Source organism: Euprymna scolopes, chromosome 11, assembly GCF_053919585.1.
Source record: "Euprymna scolopes isolate OS-2025 chromosome 11, ASM5391958v1, whole genome shotgun sequence".
Lineage (NCBI taxonomy): Eukaryota > Metazoa > Mollusca > Cephalopoda > Sepiida > Sepiolidae > Euprymna > Euprymna scolopes.
The window spans coordinates 97,271,623-97,294,118 of record NC_136492.1 but is presented as its reverse complement, the minus strand read 5'-3'; the positions used below and the strand labels follow the sequence as shown (position 1 = coordinate 97,294,118).

General features: G+C 33.2%; 1 protein-coding gene across 2 annotated transcripts in view; it reads right to left on the bottom strand.

The window, feature by feature from the left end:
* The window catches only part of LOC145287976 (intraflagellar transport protein 80 homolog), a 510,341-nt gene that overhangs the window by 143,336 nt on the left and 344,509 nt on the right, over nt 1-22,496 (bottom strand). For both annotated transcript variants that reach the window (XR_013869238.1, XM_080135951.1), the window contains exon 16: nt 19,074-19,163. Coding sequence is in view for 1 of the 2 variants with exons in the window: in XM_080135951.1 (XP_079992077.1) it covers nt 19,074-19,163 (90 nt within the window). In the remaining variant the exon portion in view is untranslated. The remainder of the gene's footprint in view (nt 1-19,073; nt 19,164-22,496) is intronic.

The window sequence follows — 22,496 nt, the reverse complement described above, 5'->3', positions numbered from 1 at the left end:
TTTTTTATCCAGAACTTATTTGAATGAAAATTCTTGGAGAATAAATTTTAAACAAGTAACATCTAATGTCAAACTCTTTAACATTTCAATAACAAGGTTCAACACGTTATCAAGGACATTTAAGAAAAAAGTAAAATTTTCAAGTGGCCGAGGCCATCGAATAATGAAAGAATATAAAGAAACAACAAAACATTTATTCATTTTAGCCATGAACATCAAAAAGCATATGGAATTTTTTAGTGGGGGATGAATGAAATGGTGGAAAAATGTTTTTCAAAATTATATTTATATCAAATTCAAAAAATATATACATGATAATCTCCCGATTCCTAACTGCCAGCACATTGAAAATCATGTCTAAATTTAAAGGGATGAAAGGAATTTTAGCAATATGAAATTATAAAATGGGAATATCTTAATAAACAAGAAGTAACATATAACAAAAGTCTACATTCCAAATTTCAAGATGTTGACCATCTTACAATTTATTCCTTTATGTATGTTGACATGGGCATGATTACAAAATAAAAGGTAATTGCGACGTCTCTCCCAATTTTCAGATTTTTTAACCATGTTCATATACATTTATTTTCTTTTAATGATAGGTGCTTTTTCTTCTGATACGTTAAGGACAGATTGATTGATATAATAATCAACTGAATGAGTTTGCGCTACGAAACAAGTGCTGTCAAGAATTGTGCATGTCAACATACTTAAAGGAATAAATTGTAAGATGGTCAACATCTTGAAATTTTAAATATAGACGTTTGCCATTTATTTGTTATATATATTGTAATTACATTGAAGTGCATGAATTAAAGGATTGGTATAAAAGATGAAATATATACGTATAACATAATCTAGAGATCCAGTTTTCACATCTCTACGCATTAAATTATGCTGGTCTATTTTGCCTGCTTTATCAGCATAGACATGGGGCTTTACCTATCTCAAAGTAAAATAATCTAATAGGATTAAATAGCATTAATGAGGTGTCAGTTGATAGGCCCATTAGATGAAATTATTTGTTTAACAAATGTTTATCTCAATAAATTGATTGTATCGCAAGCAGTATAATGTGTGGCATGCGGCTCTATTCTGTTGAAACCACATGAAGAATTGCCAAACCAAGCTGAACTCAAAATAAGTTTGCAGCCTCTAAAAAACATCCTTTATTTTCTGTTATAACTCTAGCCATTTTACCTGTTAATCTAAACTGTAAAAGTTATAACTCCTAAAGCTGTTTTAGTTGGATGTGGAAGGAAAATTAAAAACTCATAAATGAATCCATTTTTTTTAAATTTTTTTTTATTAAAGTTTAAAATTATCTTATGCAGAATATTGGATACATGACACTTCTTTCAAATTTCCAATTGAAACTTTGTATTTTAAAAGACTTTAAATACTGAAATTTTTGACAGTATTAGAATGTTATTTCCAACCAATCAGAGAAGAACACACTTGTTTATGAGATAGTGTCACTAATCATCTGACTGTTTGTTGTACATTCTGAAATTCAAGGATTACATATGACAAAAAACTAAAAAATTATCCAAAGATATGCGAGACAGAATCATTGGACGTCACAAAAGAGAACAAGGTTACCAAAAAAAAAATTAGCAAAGAAATGAATCTAATACTAAGTACAGTAGTAAATATCATCAGAAAGTATATGAAGTATAATGACTGTACAACAAACCTTCAAGAGAAAAATAATAAGAGTACTTCTAAGTGGATCAGCAGAAATATGCAAAAAAAAAGAAAAAACCCTTTATTACTCATTCTAAAATTAAAACTGATCTTGAGAGTGCTGTAAGTAAGGATACCATTAGCGATCGATGCCTCCATTCAGTCTTGAAAGACAAAGGATACTCCCTGTAGGGGCAGTTGTGCGTTTGTGAGGCAAGGGTTGTGCAATCCCTAACCACACCTCTCCTGAATCGAGACTGTTTGGGTCCAGTGGCAAGGAGAAGACCAGGATGACTAGAAATAATGCCGAGATAAGCAGAGAGCACATACAGCACCTGGAAGTCCCAAATGGTTATCCATTTACTACTGACCAGGCTCGACGTTGCTTAACTTCGGTGATCCAGCGGGAACCGGTGTGTCAACGTGATTATGTCACTATCGTACATGCTTTCATTCAATATCACCAAAATAAGTGCCTTTACTAAAAACCAAATATGCCAAAGACCAATTAAAGTTTGTTAAAACTTATGAAAAGAAAGATATGCAGTTATGGGAAAAGGTAATCTGGTTTGATGAAACAAAAGTTGAACTATTCAGGAGGAACCGAGATACAAGTGTTTGGCGAAAAAATGGTACTGCCTTCAACAAGAGCAATACTAACCCTTCTGTTAAGTTAGTTTCATTATGATATGGGGATACTTTTCACCCAATGACATTGGTGAGTCACAAGTTATTCATGGTAGAATGAATATCCATGTACATGGAGATTCTAGTGAAGAATCTTAAAAAATCTGCAACTTCTTTAGAACATGGTTAGAATTTTGTGCTTCAACATGACAATGATCTCAAACATACCACAAAAATTACAAAGGAATGCTTTGAAAATAATGGTATTAGTACTCTCAATTGGTCAAGGCAGTCTCCTGACTTGAATCCAACTAAGAATTTGTCGAATAATTTGAAGGTTAAATAAAGTTCATAAGAAGAATCCACAAAATATCAAACAATTAGCGGAATTATATTAAGATGAATGGGGGTAAAATAATGGTAGATTAGTGTGAAAAATTTGCGGTCAATTATAGAATGTGACTGAAAGCAGTGAAACAAAACAGAGGCTACACAACAAAATATTAAATTGATGGATCCAATACCTTTTCATAAGTTTGTACTTTGATAAAAAAAAAAATGGATTTCACTATAAGTTTTTATTTTCCTTCCATACTCAACTAAAACAACTTTACGAGATATTACTTATTATTAAATATCAGGTGAAATGGTGGTGAACATAAAGTAGAGTTAAAACAGAAAATAACATGTCTCGAATACTGATGCATGTAACTATATATACATCTATGTATATATAAAAGCGAAAATGTGTGTATGTATGTATGTTTGTATGCATGTATGTGTGTTTGTGTGTCCGCTGAAAACTTTCGACAGACAGAACAAAAATTGATGGGGGGGGGGGAGGGTCAACAAAAACCGTCCTCTCGTGACGACGACCGGTTCTACGCATGCGTCAGATGACGTCATGACCTGATTTAGTTTAAATAGTTGAAGAACTGACTAAATTTCATGTATGTCGTGTTTGCTCAGTTGGTTAGGGCATTGGTTCATTATCTAAATGTTTTGGGTTCGAATCGTGCTGTGAGATGTCTTTTTTTCTTTATTTTTTTTTTGCTTTTTTAAATTTAAATATTGAACCAGTGTTATTTAAGCCATTTTTCATGTAACGTTTGTTTTTTTTACTTCGCTTATTCTTAGGTTTTCATTAACACCCCCGATCGACCACACACACCCAAAAACACCCGAGTACCAACCGATTTTTTAAATTTTAATATCGAAACAGGCTTATTTAAGCCATTTTTCACATGTTTTTTTTTTTAACGTTCGTTTTTCTGTTTTCTTTTTTGTTTTGTTTTTTTTCGATTTTTACATTTGACATCGTTCGTTTGCCTTACATTAGTATTTTTCTCGATGTTTTGATTATCCCTCTCCCCTCCGGGTACTCCCTGCTTCGTTTTTCTGTTTTCTTTTTTTACTTCGCTTATTCTTAGGTTTTCATTAACACCCCCACCCCCTCCAAACACTCGGGCAATGCCGGGTACCCCCCCCCTCGCTAGTATATATATACATATATATAATTTTATCTATATATATAAAAGCGAAAATGTGTGTATATATGTTCGCTTTTTGTGTATGTCCAAGAAAGGCTTTTTTCAGAGAAGCGGTCGGTCGGCTCACAACTTTTTAACATTTTTTATATCACATAGAAATTATAATATCTCCGAGTTAACAACGAAGCTCGCCTGTCTATTTAATTTGCTTGACTTTGGGAAGATAAATATTCGAATTTGTCGCTTGCCGCATGTGGATTAGTCTTTTTCCTATAATAAAAGCGACACTATTTCTGGCGGTATTTTCCGTCTATCGGCGGAAATGTCCGAAAGCAATCAGATTTGATCAATGTGGAAATATTTTCCTTATATCAAACAATTGCTATTCAAATTGGACAAGGGGAGCTGCCCCCCCCCCCACCAACATCTTGGGGAAACAAAAATAAAAAGATCTTTCCGCAGTAAATGAAATACTATCCCGCAGTCAAAGTTGATCTCATTAAGTCATTAAAACGTGCACCTGCCAAATCTAAGTAATTAAATAAATTCAAACGTGTTTCCGTTAGTATCTCGCGGTGGGTCAATGGTTAAAGTCGCACACTTTTTTTTTTCACACTTTAATTTCCAACTCCGCCTCAAGGGCTCGGGTTCGATCCTCATACTTACCTACCAAAACTTTTTTATTTATTTTACCCCCCCCCCGAGTTTTGATTTACCCAAAACCACACACACCTCCAAACACCTGGGCAACGCCGGGTAACCTCTGCTAGTCTATTATATAAATCTCACCTGTATGTATGTATGTATGTATGTATGTTTATATGTCTGCCTAAAACTTTCGACAAAGGCGACTGATTTTCACGAGATCTGTATCATTTTGAAGCTTGAACCATCAAACAACAAATATCGAAAAATTGGTTAAAAATATTAATTCCTTCATCCTGAACTGGGCACTTTTCTACAAGGAGGGGTCGCTTTTTTCACTGATATTTTCGATTGACTCGCCTTAATTTAAACCATCGCCACTTCCGGTTTGGCGATGGGCGCAACAGCAAAGACATCACATTTTTTTTCTTCACATTTTTTTCCTCCTTCACAGTTAGGGTTCGAGCCTGCCTGCCTGCCTAATACCACTTTTTTTTTTTTTGCTTAACACACACCTCCAAACACCTAGGTAATGCCAGCCACCCAGACTAGTCTATATATCTATAAAAGTGAGGATGTGTGTGTGTGTGAGGACAATTCTCAACCGACTGAACGAGTTTTTGATTTACAGACCTGAAATTTGGTATATAGGGTATTCAGACACATGGAAAACTTTTAAATGGTTTTCATCTGGAAAAAAAGAAGGCTGCTAAATGGTCAAAATTGAAAAATTGGAACGTGGGTGGGAGTTATCAAATGTGCTTGTATGAATCGTTCACATGACAGATTCTTTATGTTAAGAATAAATAGGTTTGAAAACACTTTTTAAAGATCATGCCAAGCTGACCTAACCTATTCCACCTATATTCCTTAGCCTCTGGGCCATGCCCATACACATATATGATGTGCCTTCAATAAGTTTCCAGACTTTTTTGTACAGGAACTTGAAATTTTCGAAGACTTTAAAATTTAGTATGTTATTGCTATACATCTTATGAGATGACTAATTTTTATGATTTCAGGTTCAAATGAACAGTTACAGCAGGAATGAGAATACACCCTACTAAAGCCTGGTGAACTTTAAAATTGCAATCTGGAGGTGAGGACACTTTAGAAGAATGATATGCATTTAATATTCTGTTTTAAACTTGGAAAAAAATGCAACAGAAAAGTATGGAATTCTTCAGACTGCTTTTGGACCATCTTGCATGAATCGGGCATCAGTTTTTTAAGTGACATAAGAGATTCAAGGAAGGCAGGGAGTCTGTGAGGAATTATAAGATGTGTGGGAAGAGTAAGGAAATCAGAACACCAGAGTTGATTGGCTAAATAAAGGATTTCATGAATAAGGACTGTCGTGTGTCTTTAGCGACAACAAGTTCACAGTTTGATGTCAGTGTAGGAACTGTATACACAATTATTCGTGAGGAACTGAAGATGTTCAAAATTTGTCCCAAGGATGCTCAGAGAAGTTCAGAAAGAAAGACATTGTCATGATTAAGATAGGCATCAAGATAGTTCCTTATTATTGTCCAGACCTTGCTCCCTGTGACTTTTGGTTATTCCCTAAGCTCAAGGAAAACCTTCGAGGCTATTGTTATGAGACAATTAAAAAGCTGAAAGAGGTTGTGATGAGAGTTATTAACATGCTTACACAAGAAGATTTCCGTGAATCCTTCCAGAATTTGTTGGAATGGTTCAACAAGTGTATTGCAGCTGAAGTAGATTACTTTGAAGGACACTAGAGTTTCATTCATATAATATCAAGAAAAGTGCCCATATATACAGGGTTTCCCAAAAGAAGCTGATGGTTAAAAAAAAAATTCATAACTTTCTTGATTTTTTATATTTTTCTTTTATTTTTTCAGATCATCTAGAGTAACCTTTCCAAGGTTTTCATGAGTCATTACACTACCGAGGAGCGGATATTTATCATAGTCGTATTTTCGGTTGAATGAGTCAATATCAGAAACTCAAAAAGAATTTCAACAAAACTTCAACACAAGAAATTCCCCTACTCCCAATGCAATAAAAGCTATGGTGGCTCGATTTCATGAGCAAGGGTCTGACCTTCCTAAATCTGTTAGACCCCGTACGGCAAGAAGTGATAAGAATCGTCAGATATTAGCAGAGAGTGTGGCCGAGGATCCATCCACATCAGTAAGAAGGCGATCAAGTCAAATTGGGGTTTCTCGATCATCTCTTCACAGAATGCTTCATTAAGAGGGCAAATTTCCAAATAAAATTCAATTGGTGCAAGAGCTTCAGCCAAACGATCCGGAAAAAAAGCTGGAATACGCCATGCAATTTCAAGATTTGGCCAATGGTGATCCAAACTTTCTCAAAAACCTCATTATGTCCGATGAGGCCTATTGGTTTATAAATAAGCAAAATTGCAGGATTTGGAGATCAGAAAATCCCCCCATAACAGCGGATGAAGTAATCGGAATTGGTGGACATTTGAGTAACATCATTTTTCATAACTAAAATTAGACCTTGTGAAAAACATACCCTAGATTAAGTTGTGTACATAAAATTAGAATAAGTAGACTATGATATCTTACGATATCTCAAAAAATCACAGAGAGGCTCATCTACATACATATGAAAATTGGTAAGCATAACTTAAATATTGAGGAAGTTAATCAAATTTAAAATCCGTCAGCTTTTTTTGGGACACCCTGTATACATACACACACACACATATATATATATATATATAGACACACATAAATGTATAAATAGAGAGAGATAAAAAAGGAAGAAACCAAGTTTATGTTCATCAACATTTCATTATGCTCAGAGAAAATCTTGCAATAAAGATAAAACATTGATGAACACATAACTTGGTTTGTTCCTTTGTTACCTCTCTATCTTGTCGGAATACTATTTCCATTATTCTCATTATATATATATATATATATATATATATATATATATGTATGCAGACACATATGTATACACACACACACACACACACACATATTTATGTGGAAATATGTTTCTTCAATTATATTTCACTTTTTCTATATACCAATCCTTTAATTTATGAAACTCGATGTAATTACAGAGCATATAGCAAATAAATGACAAAAGTCTATATTCCAAATTTCAAGATGTTGACCATCTTACCGTTTATTCCTTAGAGATTGGAGCTTGGACAAGCACTTGCCATGGAAATAACGATAAAACAAAGACAGGCTCGCAACGTCTCTTCTGTGGGAGAGAGGTTGCAGGGAAGAGAAGAGAGCATCCCCCACTAAGCCACGAAGTCTATTTTGTACTTTGTCAAGGCAGGATAGGCTGTTTTTTTGAAGCTCCAGCCCAGATGTGGCAGCAGGACTCCATCTTTGGATGTACTTGGCTTTTATACAGATAGAGAATTGCATCAGTAGTGAGATATCTTCTGGAGCGGTAGAAGGATCCTACCATTTTCCCAGCGGCCCGGGCAACAGACTTCATATATGCATTCCATTTCAGATCAGGAGTAAAGGTCAAACCCAGGAGCTTGCCAAAACATGAAGCCTCCCCAAGATGAGAGCCATCCATTTCAATTGATGCTAGATGAGGAACAGAGCGTTGATGATGTAAAGTTAGGAGTTTGGTTTTAGATGCATTAAAAGTAACCAGCCATCTCTTCCCCCACTGAACGATGCGCTCAAGATCAGAGGAGAGGGAATCAGAGAGAGCTTTGTCATTTACGGCTTTTGATGTGTTGCCGTAGATGGTCGTGTCATCAGCATAGATGTCAACGAATTAATTTAGTATGTGTTTTGGGAGATCATTGATGTAGATCAGGAAGAGAGTTGGGCCCAGGATGGACCCCTGGGGGACTCCAGCATTAATACTGTGAGCCTCAGATTTCTGCCCATCAACCACTACTCTTATGAACCTATCAGAGAGAAATGATTTAATTATTGAGAAAACATTTCCAGTTATACCGTAGCTGGAAATCTTGTGAAGTAGACCCTTATGCCAAACCTTATCGAAGACCTTTGATATGTCAAGAGCAATTCTACAATCCATATATAACAAAGTTGTATTTTCTTTAAATAAATAGAAAAAAGGTTTTCTAATATGGATATGAATACAAAAAAAAAAAAAAAAAATTATAGAAGTATAGATATATATGTTTTTCTGACCTGTAATTTTAAAAAAAATAAATATTATGCTCTTATATTGAAATTTTCTTTATAATCGAACACTTTGCTGGAGTTCTTTCCTGCAAACAGCGCACGCACATGCACACACATACATATATACAAATGCCAAGAATACATTTCAGAAACCTGTTTAAATGTATGTTCATGACTCATCTTGTATAGAAATAAAATCCCATTTGTAAGTAAAAAAAATGTGAATTTAAAGCTAAAAATATAAGACATTTAGACACTCACACGCATTAAGAACACGATTTCTCACGAATATATCTCAATACATAAAACATACAAATTCCAAAATAAAACCATCTAAAAGCTACACTCTTCCTCAGACTTTAAAAATTACTCATGAATAGAGCCACTTGGACCTCATGTATAACTAAGAATTAAGAAAAATAAAAAAATTTAATGACTAAACAAATTATTGGAGTAAAAAAAGCTAATAAATAAAACTGCCCTAAAATTGAACGTGTAATTAAGTGTTATTCATAAGAATAAGTTGTCTTTTTTTATAGGATGCTATTTCCTTTTAGTTGAAATGTCATGCTGTTGGATAATTATTATGATTATTTGGCCCGAATAACTAACAATTAAGAACAAAATCAATTAGCCGAACAATTTTTTTGTAAATTGTTTTATTACTACAGGAGTCACCACTTATCAAAACCAAGAGCCACTCAAGGATAAGACAATGAGACAGAAATAAAAACCAGCTTAAAGATGAGGAGCACTAGCATTGATCAATGGTATGAACTGATTTTTTTTTTGTAGTATTAGTAGTACTATTTTACTGTTAAAGATAATAAATCATAAATTTGTTATAGTTTTTGAGGCAGTGCTGGAAAAGAAATTTGACTTTTTCTTACAAGGGAGTTACCACTTATCAAGGTTCAAAGACCACTCGAGGATAAGGGTTAATGAATGTAAGGTGATCGTGTAGTAATCGTTAATGGTGTAGATTGGGTAGAGGGATGGCTCGAACTTGTTTACATTGGACTTGAAGGCTACCAGAGTGAATCAGCTGGGAAGTAGGCCAGTTCAACGGTGTTCCTACAGTGGGTAGTTCACAGAATCTGCGTTTAGATTTAGGTACAGATAGAGAGTGTGAGAAATTGTTGATAGTTGTTGTAGCTAATCAAGTACTTTTTGTGCAAGGGAGGACCATAGATTGGAGTATAGATGAGCAGTTGCCACGAAAATAACGACAGAGCAGAGACAGGCTCGCAACGTTTCTTAAAGAAAAGGGCATCACTTACTAGGTTTCAAAGCCGTTTTGAACTCTATCAAGGCAAGATACTAATACTAATACTCAGAAAGTTTGAAAGAAGTATGTTAGTCATACAATCGTTTTTAGATCATTTTTGAACTGTAATTAATTTTATTAATTTTTATTCTGTTCTATTATTTTTCACTTATTATTGCAATAAAAGTTTTTCAAGTTGAAAACTCAACTTAGACACAATTCAGTCAACGTGAATCATTTACAGTATATTCGGTAATGTCTTTAGTAGTTTTTTTTTTGTAATTGTTTAATAATAAATTAAGTTAATATTTAAGTGTAAAAAAAAAAGATCAATATTCTGCTACAGAATTAAGTGACAATGAACAAAGATGACATATTTTTATTTTATTTATAAAAATTAATTTCCTTTATTTTAATTTAACAATTGATCAGATGTTCAGAAAAATTTACTACCAATTAATCTTCATTGAGGATAATATCTCTAAAGTTTTATAAATGTGTGTACACACATTTCTCTTAGATATATATGAGATCAACAGGAATTATGGAGGCTAATAAATGTATAGTAAGAATGTAAGCGATGCAACAACTATTTATACCGAATATAAAATAACATTAGTAATTGTTTGTATTTTTTTTTTTTTTGAGATGAGGTGTTTTCATTTATTGAGATTGTTGGACTGACTTCCTCATCTTGGTTGTTATAGTCACAACGTTTCGGCCGTTTTGCCCTCCTGCCTTCATCAGGTGTTTTGTATCGAACTGGGGAATCGTTTGTTAGGAATCTCGAACCCAACCCTTTATTATTATTACGGGGATACCATGTTCAGACTCCAGCTAGGCTCTGGGAGATAGTTGCTGATTCTCTGTTTTGAATATTACTTTTCACTGCCTTCGTTCAGGATTGAACTCAGCACCTTTGGGTAACTGTAAACTTTGATACAATGTCTAGGACCACTCGGCCATATGTCACTAGAACAATTCTTAGTTGGTTTTTGTTAATGTTAAACCTATGTTGTTATTCAAGGTTTTCTCTTTCCATTAGGTGTCCAAATTGCATTCCGACAATCTCAATAAAAAAAAACCCCAACAAAATAACATTTATATTTTGACAGAATTCGTTTTGGCTCGGGTTATATTCCCTGAACGTTGTATTGATGTCTACAGTAAAACACAAAAGATAAGGTAATTGAAAGATAAGCACATGGGTCTGATTAATAATAAGTAATTTAATGTTAAAATGCAACAAGAATTAAATTCAATGAAAATTAGAATGAAACATGTTTCTTATCGCAGAGTGCAAACATAATCCATAACTTATATTTACATTTAATATCTCTTTCACGGTCTAAAGTCAATCACAACAAAGTTATATTATGCAACATGATTGGACTTTATTAATTTTAATGCAACGATGGACTTAATATGCATCATGAGCAAAATCTAAACTGCTTTTTAATGATTTTTATCAACACTGATGACTAAAACAAAAAATATTGTCTATATTTAAGGATAAATTTTCCACTTGAATTGTGTGAGAAAACTCGAGAATTTTACAACTAAAAATAGAATAAAAATCAATTCCTTGTTGAAAAGAAAAAGAAATACTTAGGAACCGAGTTTTATTCGATAAGTAATTGAGAAATCAATTCCATACTCATTTTGTTGGCAGAAAATGAATTGAACAACAAAAACCAAATGTTAGATAACCACAGCATTCTTGGAAGAAAAAGAAGAAGAAGAAGAAGAAGAAGAAGGATGATGATGATGATGATGATGATGTGGCGGCAGCACATTTGCCACATGTAAAACAGAAAAACAGATATCAAACCAGATATCATTATTTCTGGTTTAACGACCATTTTACATGTGGTAAGCATCGATTAATCTCTCTCCAGGTCTTTATGTATCCCCCCATTCTTATCACTTCCTTCATGTTTTCTTTGGCTTTCCACTGCCAACTTTACCTGATACCTCAACTGTGCCACATCTACTAACTCACATGCATGTTTTCAACATAACTATCAAAAGTTTCCTGTTCTGCACACATCTCTCTATATCCAAAAGGACAGTTGAAGCACCCGTTAGCCTTAGGCATCATTCCTCATCACCTTACTGAGTAGGCATCAAGAAGGGCATCTGGCCTATAAAAGATTTACCTAAGAAATGAAATTGGTTGCATTTCAGGAAGAATGCTGATAAAAAAACATTAATTACCCGTAGCTATTCAGAATTTCAAAAACTAAAATCCCTTTTCAATTTCTCGATAGTAGTGTGTCTATGTGTGTATGCACGCACATGTTTTCTTATAGTCTTCATTTTTGTTAAATTCATTTGACGAAGTGTGTAATAAAATCTAATGATTACCCATTAAGATTATTTCTTCGTAATTATGTGAATGCTTTAAAATTATAACAAACATCTATGCACATCGTCATTCTATTACTTCATGTATTATTTTCTATATATTATATAGACAGCAACCACAAAAACTTAAAAACAAACAAACTTCATTATACAAATTACTAAAACTTTGTTTAATTTATCAACCACAACACAAAGCAATATTCTTTAAAAATCAAAATTATGGAATAATAAATGATTACCACAACTTTTCAATTTGATTTGCATACTTGAAACAAGTAATTATGGTTGATGCTTTTCCAATTATATACATATATATATATATATATATATATATATATATAGAGAGAGAGAGAGAGAGAGAGAGAGAAAATGAGACTTATAATGTTGTGTTTAAAATTAATATAACACTGTTTGCAAGGACCCATGGTGCAACAGAAAAGTGGTATATGATAATGAGTTTTCTGAAATTTGAAGTTAAATAAAGGGTTCCATAAGAAATTTCATACAGATTCCCGAGTCTGACAAGATGCACCTGAAGAAGTTAAAATGTTGTGAGATTAACACCCAAGATGAGAACAATTGCCTGATTAATACAAATCTCTATATATAAAAGCATTTTATTTGTCTGTTCATCCCCAATGGACTCCGAAATGGTTAGACCGATTTTTAAAAATTTCTCACAAATGTGCTTCATGTATCTGGGAGCATTCTTAGATAGGTATGTATATAAATGTCTCTAATAGATATCGAAAATCGATTATCGAAAAAATCTGATTAAAGAAGGAACAGTCTACTTTCGATCAAAGTCAACACTTTATAAATTCTGACACCACAAATGCATAGCTAGTACGAAAAAGAAAAATATTTGCGAAATTTTGCAGAAAACAAAATATGCTATGTATTTATTGTAAAAAAAAAAAAGAAAAAAGTCATATTTTCAAACTAGCCTTTATGTCTACGTTTTTGCAGAAAAAATCATTTAGTTTAAAAAAAAAATTGTGTTAATTTATTTAGACCTATAAAACATGCATCCAGTTAATAAACCATAATTTACACTTATGTGAGCTTTTAATACATATATTAACATCATAATAACTACTGCCTTTAGTAATATGCGATTGGTTGACATGTACTTTTTTGTCAACTAATCATATACTTCTATTTTCATATAAACATAAACTACCAAAGCACTATCACATTTTTAATAGTATATATAAATGAATTCCAAGCAGAATTTAGAGCTTATTAAAAAAAAACAATTTTAAAAGAAAATTAACTGAAAAATACCAACCCATTAAAAGTAATTTTTAATATGTTCTTGGAATTCATTATTAATTTTATGTAAAGATTATAAGAAGTAATAATATTTGAATTTTTGTGAAACAAAGAAAAAAAAACAAAACAGCAAAGTGATTCTATTTTATAATCATGTTCATTAGTTAAAAAAAAAAATTAAATTTTCTTCCAAAAATAAATATTTGTATACAAGATGCAGCTACTAATTTGAGAATGTTTTTAAAAATTAAGAGATGTTACAGTTAATAAACTGTCAAGAACATTGCTTTAAATAATCATACAATCAATAAAATCACAGCTATCTTATTGTGCAGTCCTTACAAGCAGAGGAGTTTGGTAGAGTTCTGAAAGGTCAAATCGTTGAACTTTGACCTCTAATCAGCCAAATTTCTGTCCGAAAACCTATTACAAAGATTTTCCCAAATCTCACTACCGTGTACATCAAACTTCGAGTCTGTAGATTGAAAGTTTACAGAGTTATTGTGTAGGGAAATGTACACAGACAGACAGACAGTTTCACTTTTATAGATATATATATATTAGCAAAAATATACTCACGCTTTGCACAGGATTTCTGTACACTTGGATACCTGTTTCCCAGACCCCCTTGCAGTAAGTGGATGTTGTAAGAGCCGCACCAAATATGATCTTGACCTTGAAAAATGGTGTGCACCATCACTAGAGCGAAGACCATGATCATGTCAGGTTTGGTCATGTGGGCTGTATGAGCATATATATACATAGACTATGATTTTGACCTTTGGCCTTTACCTTGGAAAATGGTGTGCACCATCCCTATGTGGGGGGACCATCATCATGCCAGGTTTGGTTATGATCAGTCCAGTTGTGTGGGCTGTAGGAGAGTTGTACACACAGACACATGAACATTACTACTTTAAATGTATAGATATATGGTGATTGTCACTTCTTGACAGAAGACCATCTTTCCCTTTCTTTATTGCACATTATTTATCCATTTTCATGCATTTTTTTATTATAAGTTTTTGTTATTTCATTATTCATTTTATAATTTATCTTATTTTATTACTTTTTTAATTTATTTTTTATTTTATACATTTATATATGTGGAGATGTGATCAAGATGCAGTTTCTATCTTCTGTGGGAATGAAGGTGACTCTTCAGACCATCTCTGCTCTTACACAGTTTGTTGCAGAAGTCACACTTATGCTAAGATTGAGGGATACCAACTGGTATCACTTTTTTTTTTCATTTTCTTTTTTTGAAGATTGTTACGCTGGGTGTGGGGCAGTCAAACCAGCTGCCAACATTGCCCTGCTTTTTATTGAAACCAACCGAGAGCTCTTTTTAGTATCCTTGCTGTACCCTTAGGTGCAATTGTCTGGATCTCTTTTGCACTTGGTTCACCAGGAATATTAGTTAAGTAGGACTTCAGGTTCTTCTTCATAAGCCCTGTAGCACCTATAATAAATGATTGATATCTCCCTAAGATTCCAGTTTCTTTTCATATCATACATGAGACCCTGACACTTGGTCCGTCTCTCCCCTTCAGCTCCGCCCAGACCTCCATCACCAGGGACACCCACCCCAACCAAGGTTGCCACTCTTCTGACTTATTCCATACAACCATGTCAGGCTTGACAGCAGCATTCTCAACGTGGGTGGCTAGTGTGGACATTCATATAACGTTTAAGACATCCACTTGATTTGCAGACCATACAGCAAAAAGAACATCTGTGCTGCATAATGTTTTCCCCATTCAAGAAAGACCGATTTCCATGTGATCACTTATGACTACCTAGACCAGCTCCAGACAAAGCCATTTTACTGCATAAATCACAAATGTGGTTCAGCAGAAAAGTCTAATAAGATCTGACAGCTTTTTCTTCCGTATATCATGCTTAATTTTCGCAGTCATATTTTTTTTCTTAAAGCTATCACTGCCGTGATAAACCATGGAGCGCCACTTTTCATGATCACTGGAAGCAGTCTCCCAGCTAAATAAACATGTCAATATGGAGAGCTTTTAGATTACCCTTGATGTTGTCCTTGAAGCGTTTCTTTGGTTTCTGTTGTGGATACTTTTCTTGTATAATTTTGCCATTAAACAGGTGCTTCGGTAATCTCTCATCATCCATCCTTGTTATCCAGCCCACCTCATCTGGTTGCATATAATCAATTTTTCAATGCATGGTACGTCAGCTCGCATGAGGACATCTCTATCAGGTGTAAAAGAGTTCCACTTGATGCCCAGAATGGTCTCAGAAATTTCTAGTGTACTCTCTCCATGACTTTTATGTCTACTTTAAGTTGTCCAGGCTTCAGAACAGAGTAAGGATGGTAAAATACAAGATTGATACGTACTAATCTTTGTATGAAGGGTTATACCTCTGTCAGACCATACTTGCCTCTCTAAGCTACCAAAAGCCTAAGTTGTAGCAATACACACAGACAATAAAACGCTTTGGATAATTACGGATTTCAAGGGTCTTCTGCTAAAACCATCATATTTAAAAACCAAAGCACCTGAAGTCCTCAAAATACCACTGTTTTGTTCGAAAATGAATATGCTTTCAAATGAATTAATAAATAATAATGTTGTATATTTTAAACGTTTTAAGCAAGTGATAAAAATGTTATCATTATAAGACAATGTTTTCAATAAGATTTTGTAATGATCCCCCCTCCCAATTCGTAAATGGTCGTACCGCGTTTCTCTTAAGAATTTTGTCATGAAATTTGGAAATTAACTAGAAGAGATATCACTTTTAATAGATGTGGGTGTCCAAAATTCTTTTAACAACCCATTTTTTTGTTGTGTTAAAAAAAGACTTCAACATGACAAGTATGGAAAATTTTGAAAAAAAATTTTTTCAGACATCCACTGTTAAATAAATCAATCTTTTTACTATATTTATCCATTAAAAATAAAACTGTAACCGGCTTTTGCTTGTGGTACCAAGCAATTTAAAATCATGATACCTGGAAAAAAAATTGTTCTATTTTTGAAAAGTATCTAAAAACGACCTGTACACGCAGCAGCAACATTAATACCAGCAATAGTATTACTGACAGTAATATTATCGCTGATATTAATTACTTTACTGTAAACAAACGTTTTTGTTTTGTTTTTTTATTCCAGAACAAATTAAAAATTTAAAAAATGAAAATATGAATATAAAAAAAAATGTTCTTACATATTTAATTGGAGCTCATATTATCAGAACATAATTCGCTTAATTAGAGCAATTCTGTTATCAGAATATATAATTAAAGTAATCCTAACCAGTCTGGTGTTATTTTTGGTGAAATTTAAAAAAATATAGTTGAAAAGACATAAATATAAGTAACAGGTGTGCACTTTTATCAATTACATTAGTTTTTAATGGTGAATTAAACAGTGTTTTGTTTTAAAAAAAACGAAAATGTGAAATATGATTTTTTTACTTCACATGTGCGAGCAGTAACCCCTCTCCATCCCAAATATATATATATATATATTTTTTTTTTTGTTGTCTTTTTTACAATTTTTTTCAGCGGATTATAATTGAATGGACCCAATTATATATAAAAAAAAAATGCAAGATCAATATTCAAATATTTCTAGGAGGTTCTCAGTTTCTAGTTAAGTTCCTATTTACTTGCCTCCTCATGAGGACAGTTCGATACAAGGTTAGTTTTTAATGTGAGTAAAATCCAGCTTCCCAAAAAGGGTCAATCTGGATAAAAACAAACATAAAAATTGTCTCAGTCATTAAGGATTTTCTTCTTCACTGACAGAGGACAGAAAAGGCGAAGTGTATCATCAAAATACTACACTGTGATCTTTGCCCAAAGTCCAGGTAGAGAAATAAAAAAACGTCTTAAACTGGAAAGTGTAACGAAATAATGTGTCACTCGGACAAGAAATGTAATTGAAAATAAAAACTAAATTTATCCAAAATTTGTGAACGATTTGTTAGCTTTAGCAAAAAATGTTTTTTGATATTTAAATAAGTTGGCAAAAAATACTTAATAAGTTTTCCAAAGGTCACGTTTTCTATTAGTGACATCACTTGTTTTAAATGAAATTTATTTTTGTCTATTTGTCGTAATTCTTGTTTCACACCCCTCATTTACGTAAAAACTTACGTAAATGAAGGGTGAAACTTAACAAGTGTGAAACTTAACAAGAATTACGACAAACAGACAAAAATAAGCTTCATATTTAAAAGTAATTTGATGTCTCAAATCAAAAGCATAACATTTTTAAAAGCCAATAATTATGACCCACTAATCATAAATATAGGTGTCAAACGCCCATCTTAAAAAAACATATCCCTTAATCCTACCTCTAACCCTAGTACGAGTGGCAAGCCTCCTCCTCTTAAAACCTTCTTTAGCCCTAACAGTAATGCTAAGTCCAAGTGGCAAGCTCCTCACCAAATGAAGTTCCTTGGTAAGCTACATATAAACAACAGTCACTCAAAAGAAAAAAGATGTAAGCGTGACACACAAAACAACACACACTATCGTATTAACATATAGACTAGAGGGACCCTTGGAAATCTCACAGTTGTATCCTTTATCTGTTGTATATTGCTGCCATGTTTAAAAGAATGCCAACAATCATGTGTAAATCTATTAAAGTATGTATATCCATGTAGTTTCAGAATATACCTGGTTATATCATTATCTGAAAAACCCTTGTGAGAGTTTGTCACATATTTTCTATTCTACTGATATTAGGCATGAACACAGATCCCACAATATCATTGTGCCATCTCTGGAGTAAACAGATACTACACTTTGGTTACAAGCTGAAGGTCAACTAGATACATTCTAGTTTGAGTTTCACGTTCGATACAACAGCTGTATCAGATGAAATTTTTTAAATAACTTGCCTTGCATTTTCTCCAATCGGACGAGCCCATCTCTTAAAAAAATTTTGGATGGTGATAATTTAAACATAAAATCGCCTCCACATAAATATATTATAATACATACAGTAATATTCTTACACCATAAAGTTGAGAATACCTTGACAAAACATTCATTCTGACATCAGATTTTAATATTTATTCATTTATTTGCGAACTGTTATCCTCATCTTCATTGTTGTTGTTTCACCATGTTTCAGCCAACTCATTCTCTGACCTTCTTCAGGTGGCTGACCGTGCCGGGATAAGAATGCTGAGTTTCTTAACTGCATCTTCAATAATTACTGCCTTCCATAGTTGTTGTTGCCTCACCACATTTTGGCCAACTAATCCTTTGGCCTGCTTTGGGTAGGATTAAAACCACTATCTTCACACAATGTTCAGCTGAAATCATAGAGATTCAACACCTTTATCCACTGCGCCACAAAGGGTGATCAAGGTTGGATTTTTTGGTCTTATAAGTGTTCGTGGTGAATAAACAACAATTATAAAGATGACGATATCAATCCGCAAATAAATGAATATACAAATTACTTATCTCAAAGGATTGCAATAAAAAAAAAATCATATATAATCAAATTTTTAGTTAACAACAAAGACACAAAAGAACATAAAGTTGTATGCAATGCATTTCAGATGCTGTAAGCTGAATTTTACCTCTTTTAAAGCTGCATAAGCCACTTCGGCAGTTGAAAGTTCTTTGGAATAAGCTGCCATTGCTGCTAAACATGCCCACAACATGTCCTCCTGAAATAGAAAACATTAGAAAAGTATTTTTTTTATCAGATCTTCACGTTCATAATCTTTTATTCTTGAACAAAAGAAAATGAATGAAACTAAAGTTAATTTCATTAAACAAATATTTTTTACAATTCGTTACAAAAAGAAACTAACGAAAATTCTTGGGAAACATGTACGATTAACATTAAAACATAACTTGTATTGTAATAAAAAAATAACAAAAGACTTTAGTCGACTTTATTCTGTATGTTAGTACAGACATTTATAGTTCAAGTATTTACCAAAAAGGGTTATCACTAGGGCTATGACAACAGCATACTCTTTTCATTATTTTGACTCTCGAGTATATATCTGACACAGACACAATCAACCGAGAACCACATCACTCTATATAAAAACACACATAAGATATCAACGGATACACACTCAAGAGTCACAGCAATCAAAAGAATATGCTGTTGTCATAGCCCTAGTTATCAGACATGGAAGAACTTACTTTTTCAGATATTTGTCTTTTCAAAAATTATACCCATGAACTTATATAAAATAGTCGATTTGAAAAAATATTATTTGATGATTATAAATGCTAATCTTTACAATAACAGAGCTTTTGTATGTGTATATTAGAGCAAAATTACTTTCAAATATTTACTTAACTTTATAGGTTAGAGCATTTATTTATTTATCTATATATATATAAAAGCGAAAATGTGTTTGTATGTATGTATGTATGTGTGTGTGTTTGTATGTCTTGCAAAAACTTTCCACACGGGTTATGGATTTTCGCCAGATCGGTATCATTTTAAACTTCCAACCTTCGCCTGACAAATATCGAAAAATTGGCCAAAAACGTTAATTTTTTCACCCTGAAATCATCACTTTTCTACAGGGGGGGGGCAGCAAAAACCCTCCTCTCATGACAAATTCGCTTCTACGCATGCGTCATACCAAGTCGTAACCTGATTTACTTTAAATATTTGAAAAAGCGACTCAATTTCGGCGACATCGTCTTAGCTCAGTTGCTTAGAGTGCAGCCTCATTATCTAAAGGTTTTGGGTTGGAATTGTGATGTGAGATGTTTTTTTTTTTTTTTTAAATTTTAATATTGAAGCAGGGTTATTTAAGCTATTTTTTACGTGTTTTTCAGAATTTTTAATGTTCGTTTTTCTGTTTTAGGTTTTCATTAACACCCCCCACCCCCGCCCGCCACACATACCCAAAAACACCCGGGCAACGCCGGGTACCCCGGAAGCCATTTTTCATGTTTTTTTTTTTTTTTTTGGGGGGGGGGTATTTTTCAGAATTTTTAAAGAAGTTTTAACGTTCGTTTTTCTGTTTTCTTTTTCCAATTTTTATATTTAACATCGTTCGTTTGCCTTACGTTAGTTTTTTTAAAAAAAATATTTACTTCGCTTATTCTTACGTTTGGATTAACACCCCACCCTCATCCCCGCCAGAGCACACACACCTCGAAGCACCCGCTAGTCTATATATATAAAAGCAAAAATGTGTATGTATTATGTATGTATGTGTGTTTGTATGTCTCGCAAAAACTTTTGATACGGGTCACGGATTTTCGCCAGATAGGTATCACTTTAAAGTTCCAACCTTCGCTCGGCAAATATCAAAAAATTGGCCAAAAACATTAATTCCTTCACCCTAAAATCATCAGTTTTATACAGGGAGGGGTGGCGAAAAAATCGTTCCTTCATTTTCTCTGCTCCTGCTACTACGACAATGACGTCATGTTTGACCTAGAAAACGTTTATGTTAGTTTCAACCACCTCCAAGTGTTTTTAAAGGTTTAATTTTATCTGTTATTAAGTGTATGTCTCTTTGGCGTAGGGGTTACGTGTCGGATATTTTTTTTCCGCCTTAGCCTCAATGTTTCGGGTTCGAGCCTGTTTTGTTCGCTGTTTTGCTTTGTTTTGGTTTTTACAATTTTCTTAACATCATGTTTTTTTTTATAATATTAAAACAGGGTCACCCTCTCCTACATACACACCCTCAAACACCCGGGCAACGCCAGGTACCCCCGCTGGTATTATATATAAAAGTGTTAGTTGGTTATAAGGACTACTTACAAAAAAAAATTTGACTGAATAATAGATAAAACTGATTGTATCTTTCAATCTATATTTTCGCAGTATACTAAAAACTGCGAGATTAGTGTTGCTCATATACATCAAGAAGCAGGTATTTGGAAGATAATCTTTATGATTATGCCAGAAAGCTTTCTACTTTAACAGCTTCTTCCTTCGAGCAGCTAAACTTTGGAATTTTCTTTCCTGTTACCTGCTTCCCTAACTATATATGATATACAAAAGTTCAAATGCAACGTAAACCAAAATTTTGTTAATCTTTCTTAGGCATGGTCATAATTAGTGGCCCCTTACATCCAAGTGGTGATATGCCTTATTTGGGTGATAAAAAAAACAAAAAAACTATAGATATCTCTGAAAAATTACAGGTTAATTATCCTTATGGTCTGAAAAAAAAAAAAAAAAGGATCATGAGATGCTTTAATACCAAATAGATCAATTTAAGTTAATTTTGCATAAAAAAATCTGCTCCCCTTACGAAAAAAAAAAAAAAAAAAAATGTGTTATAACCTGAAATAATTAATAGTATTGAAAGATATAAAAATATATTTAGCGTACATATAAAGAATATTCTACTGATGAGATTTCTATTTTGTAATTTGGTTTTCTTAATATTTTCAGTATAAATCTAATTTTCATTAATTGAATTTATTCCATAAGACATTTAAGATAAGCATTACATTTACTAGGAAATTGTACGAGCGGAGTGATCAATTACTTGCTCATTTGTATAGAACCATCTGTATAAATATTCTGTTAATAATAATATTCCTTTTGAAATACTAAATGCTTGTTGAGGTCAATGCGATTAAGAAGCGACATCTCATTTGTCTTAAATGTGTGTAAACGTATATATGAATATGTAATGCCTTAATTACCAATCATCAGCAATTGATAATCTTATTTGTTTTAAATGTGCGCGTAACGTACATCTGAATATGAAATGCCTTAGTTCATTATTAGAAAGATTGCCAGCTTTGGTTTCTCCATTACACTCACAAGAAATAATTAAAATATCGGCTAAGTGGCCGACTATAATAGGCGGTGATTCAAAAGCTCCTTTTTCATTAGCTGCTACATCGAGGTGTAGGGGAGGGCATCACTCCATTTCAACAATTATTTCACTTGACTTTGATCCCCCCCCTCCTTATAATGCTGAGTGTTTAGCAAGGGGACATCAGGTACTATGGTACATGGTCTCCCAGCTCATTAATCAACATTCTTACCATTAAGTCAA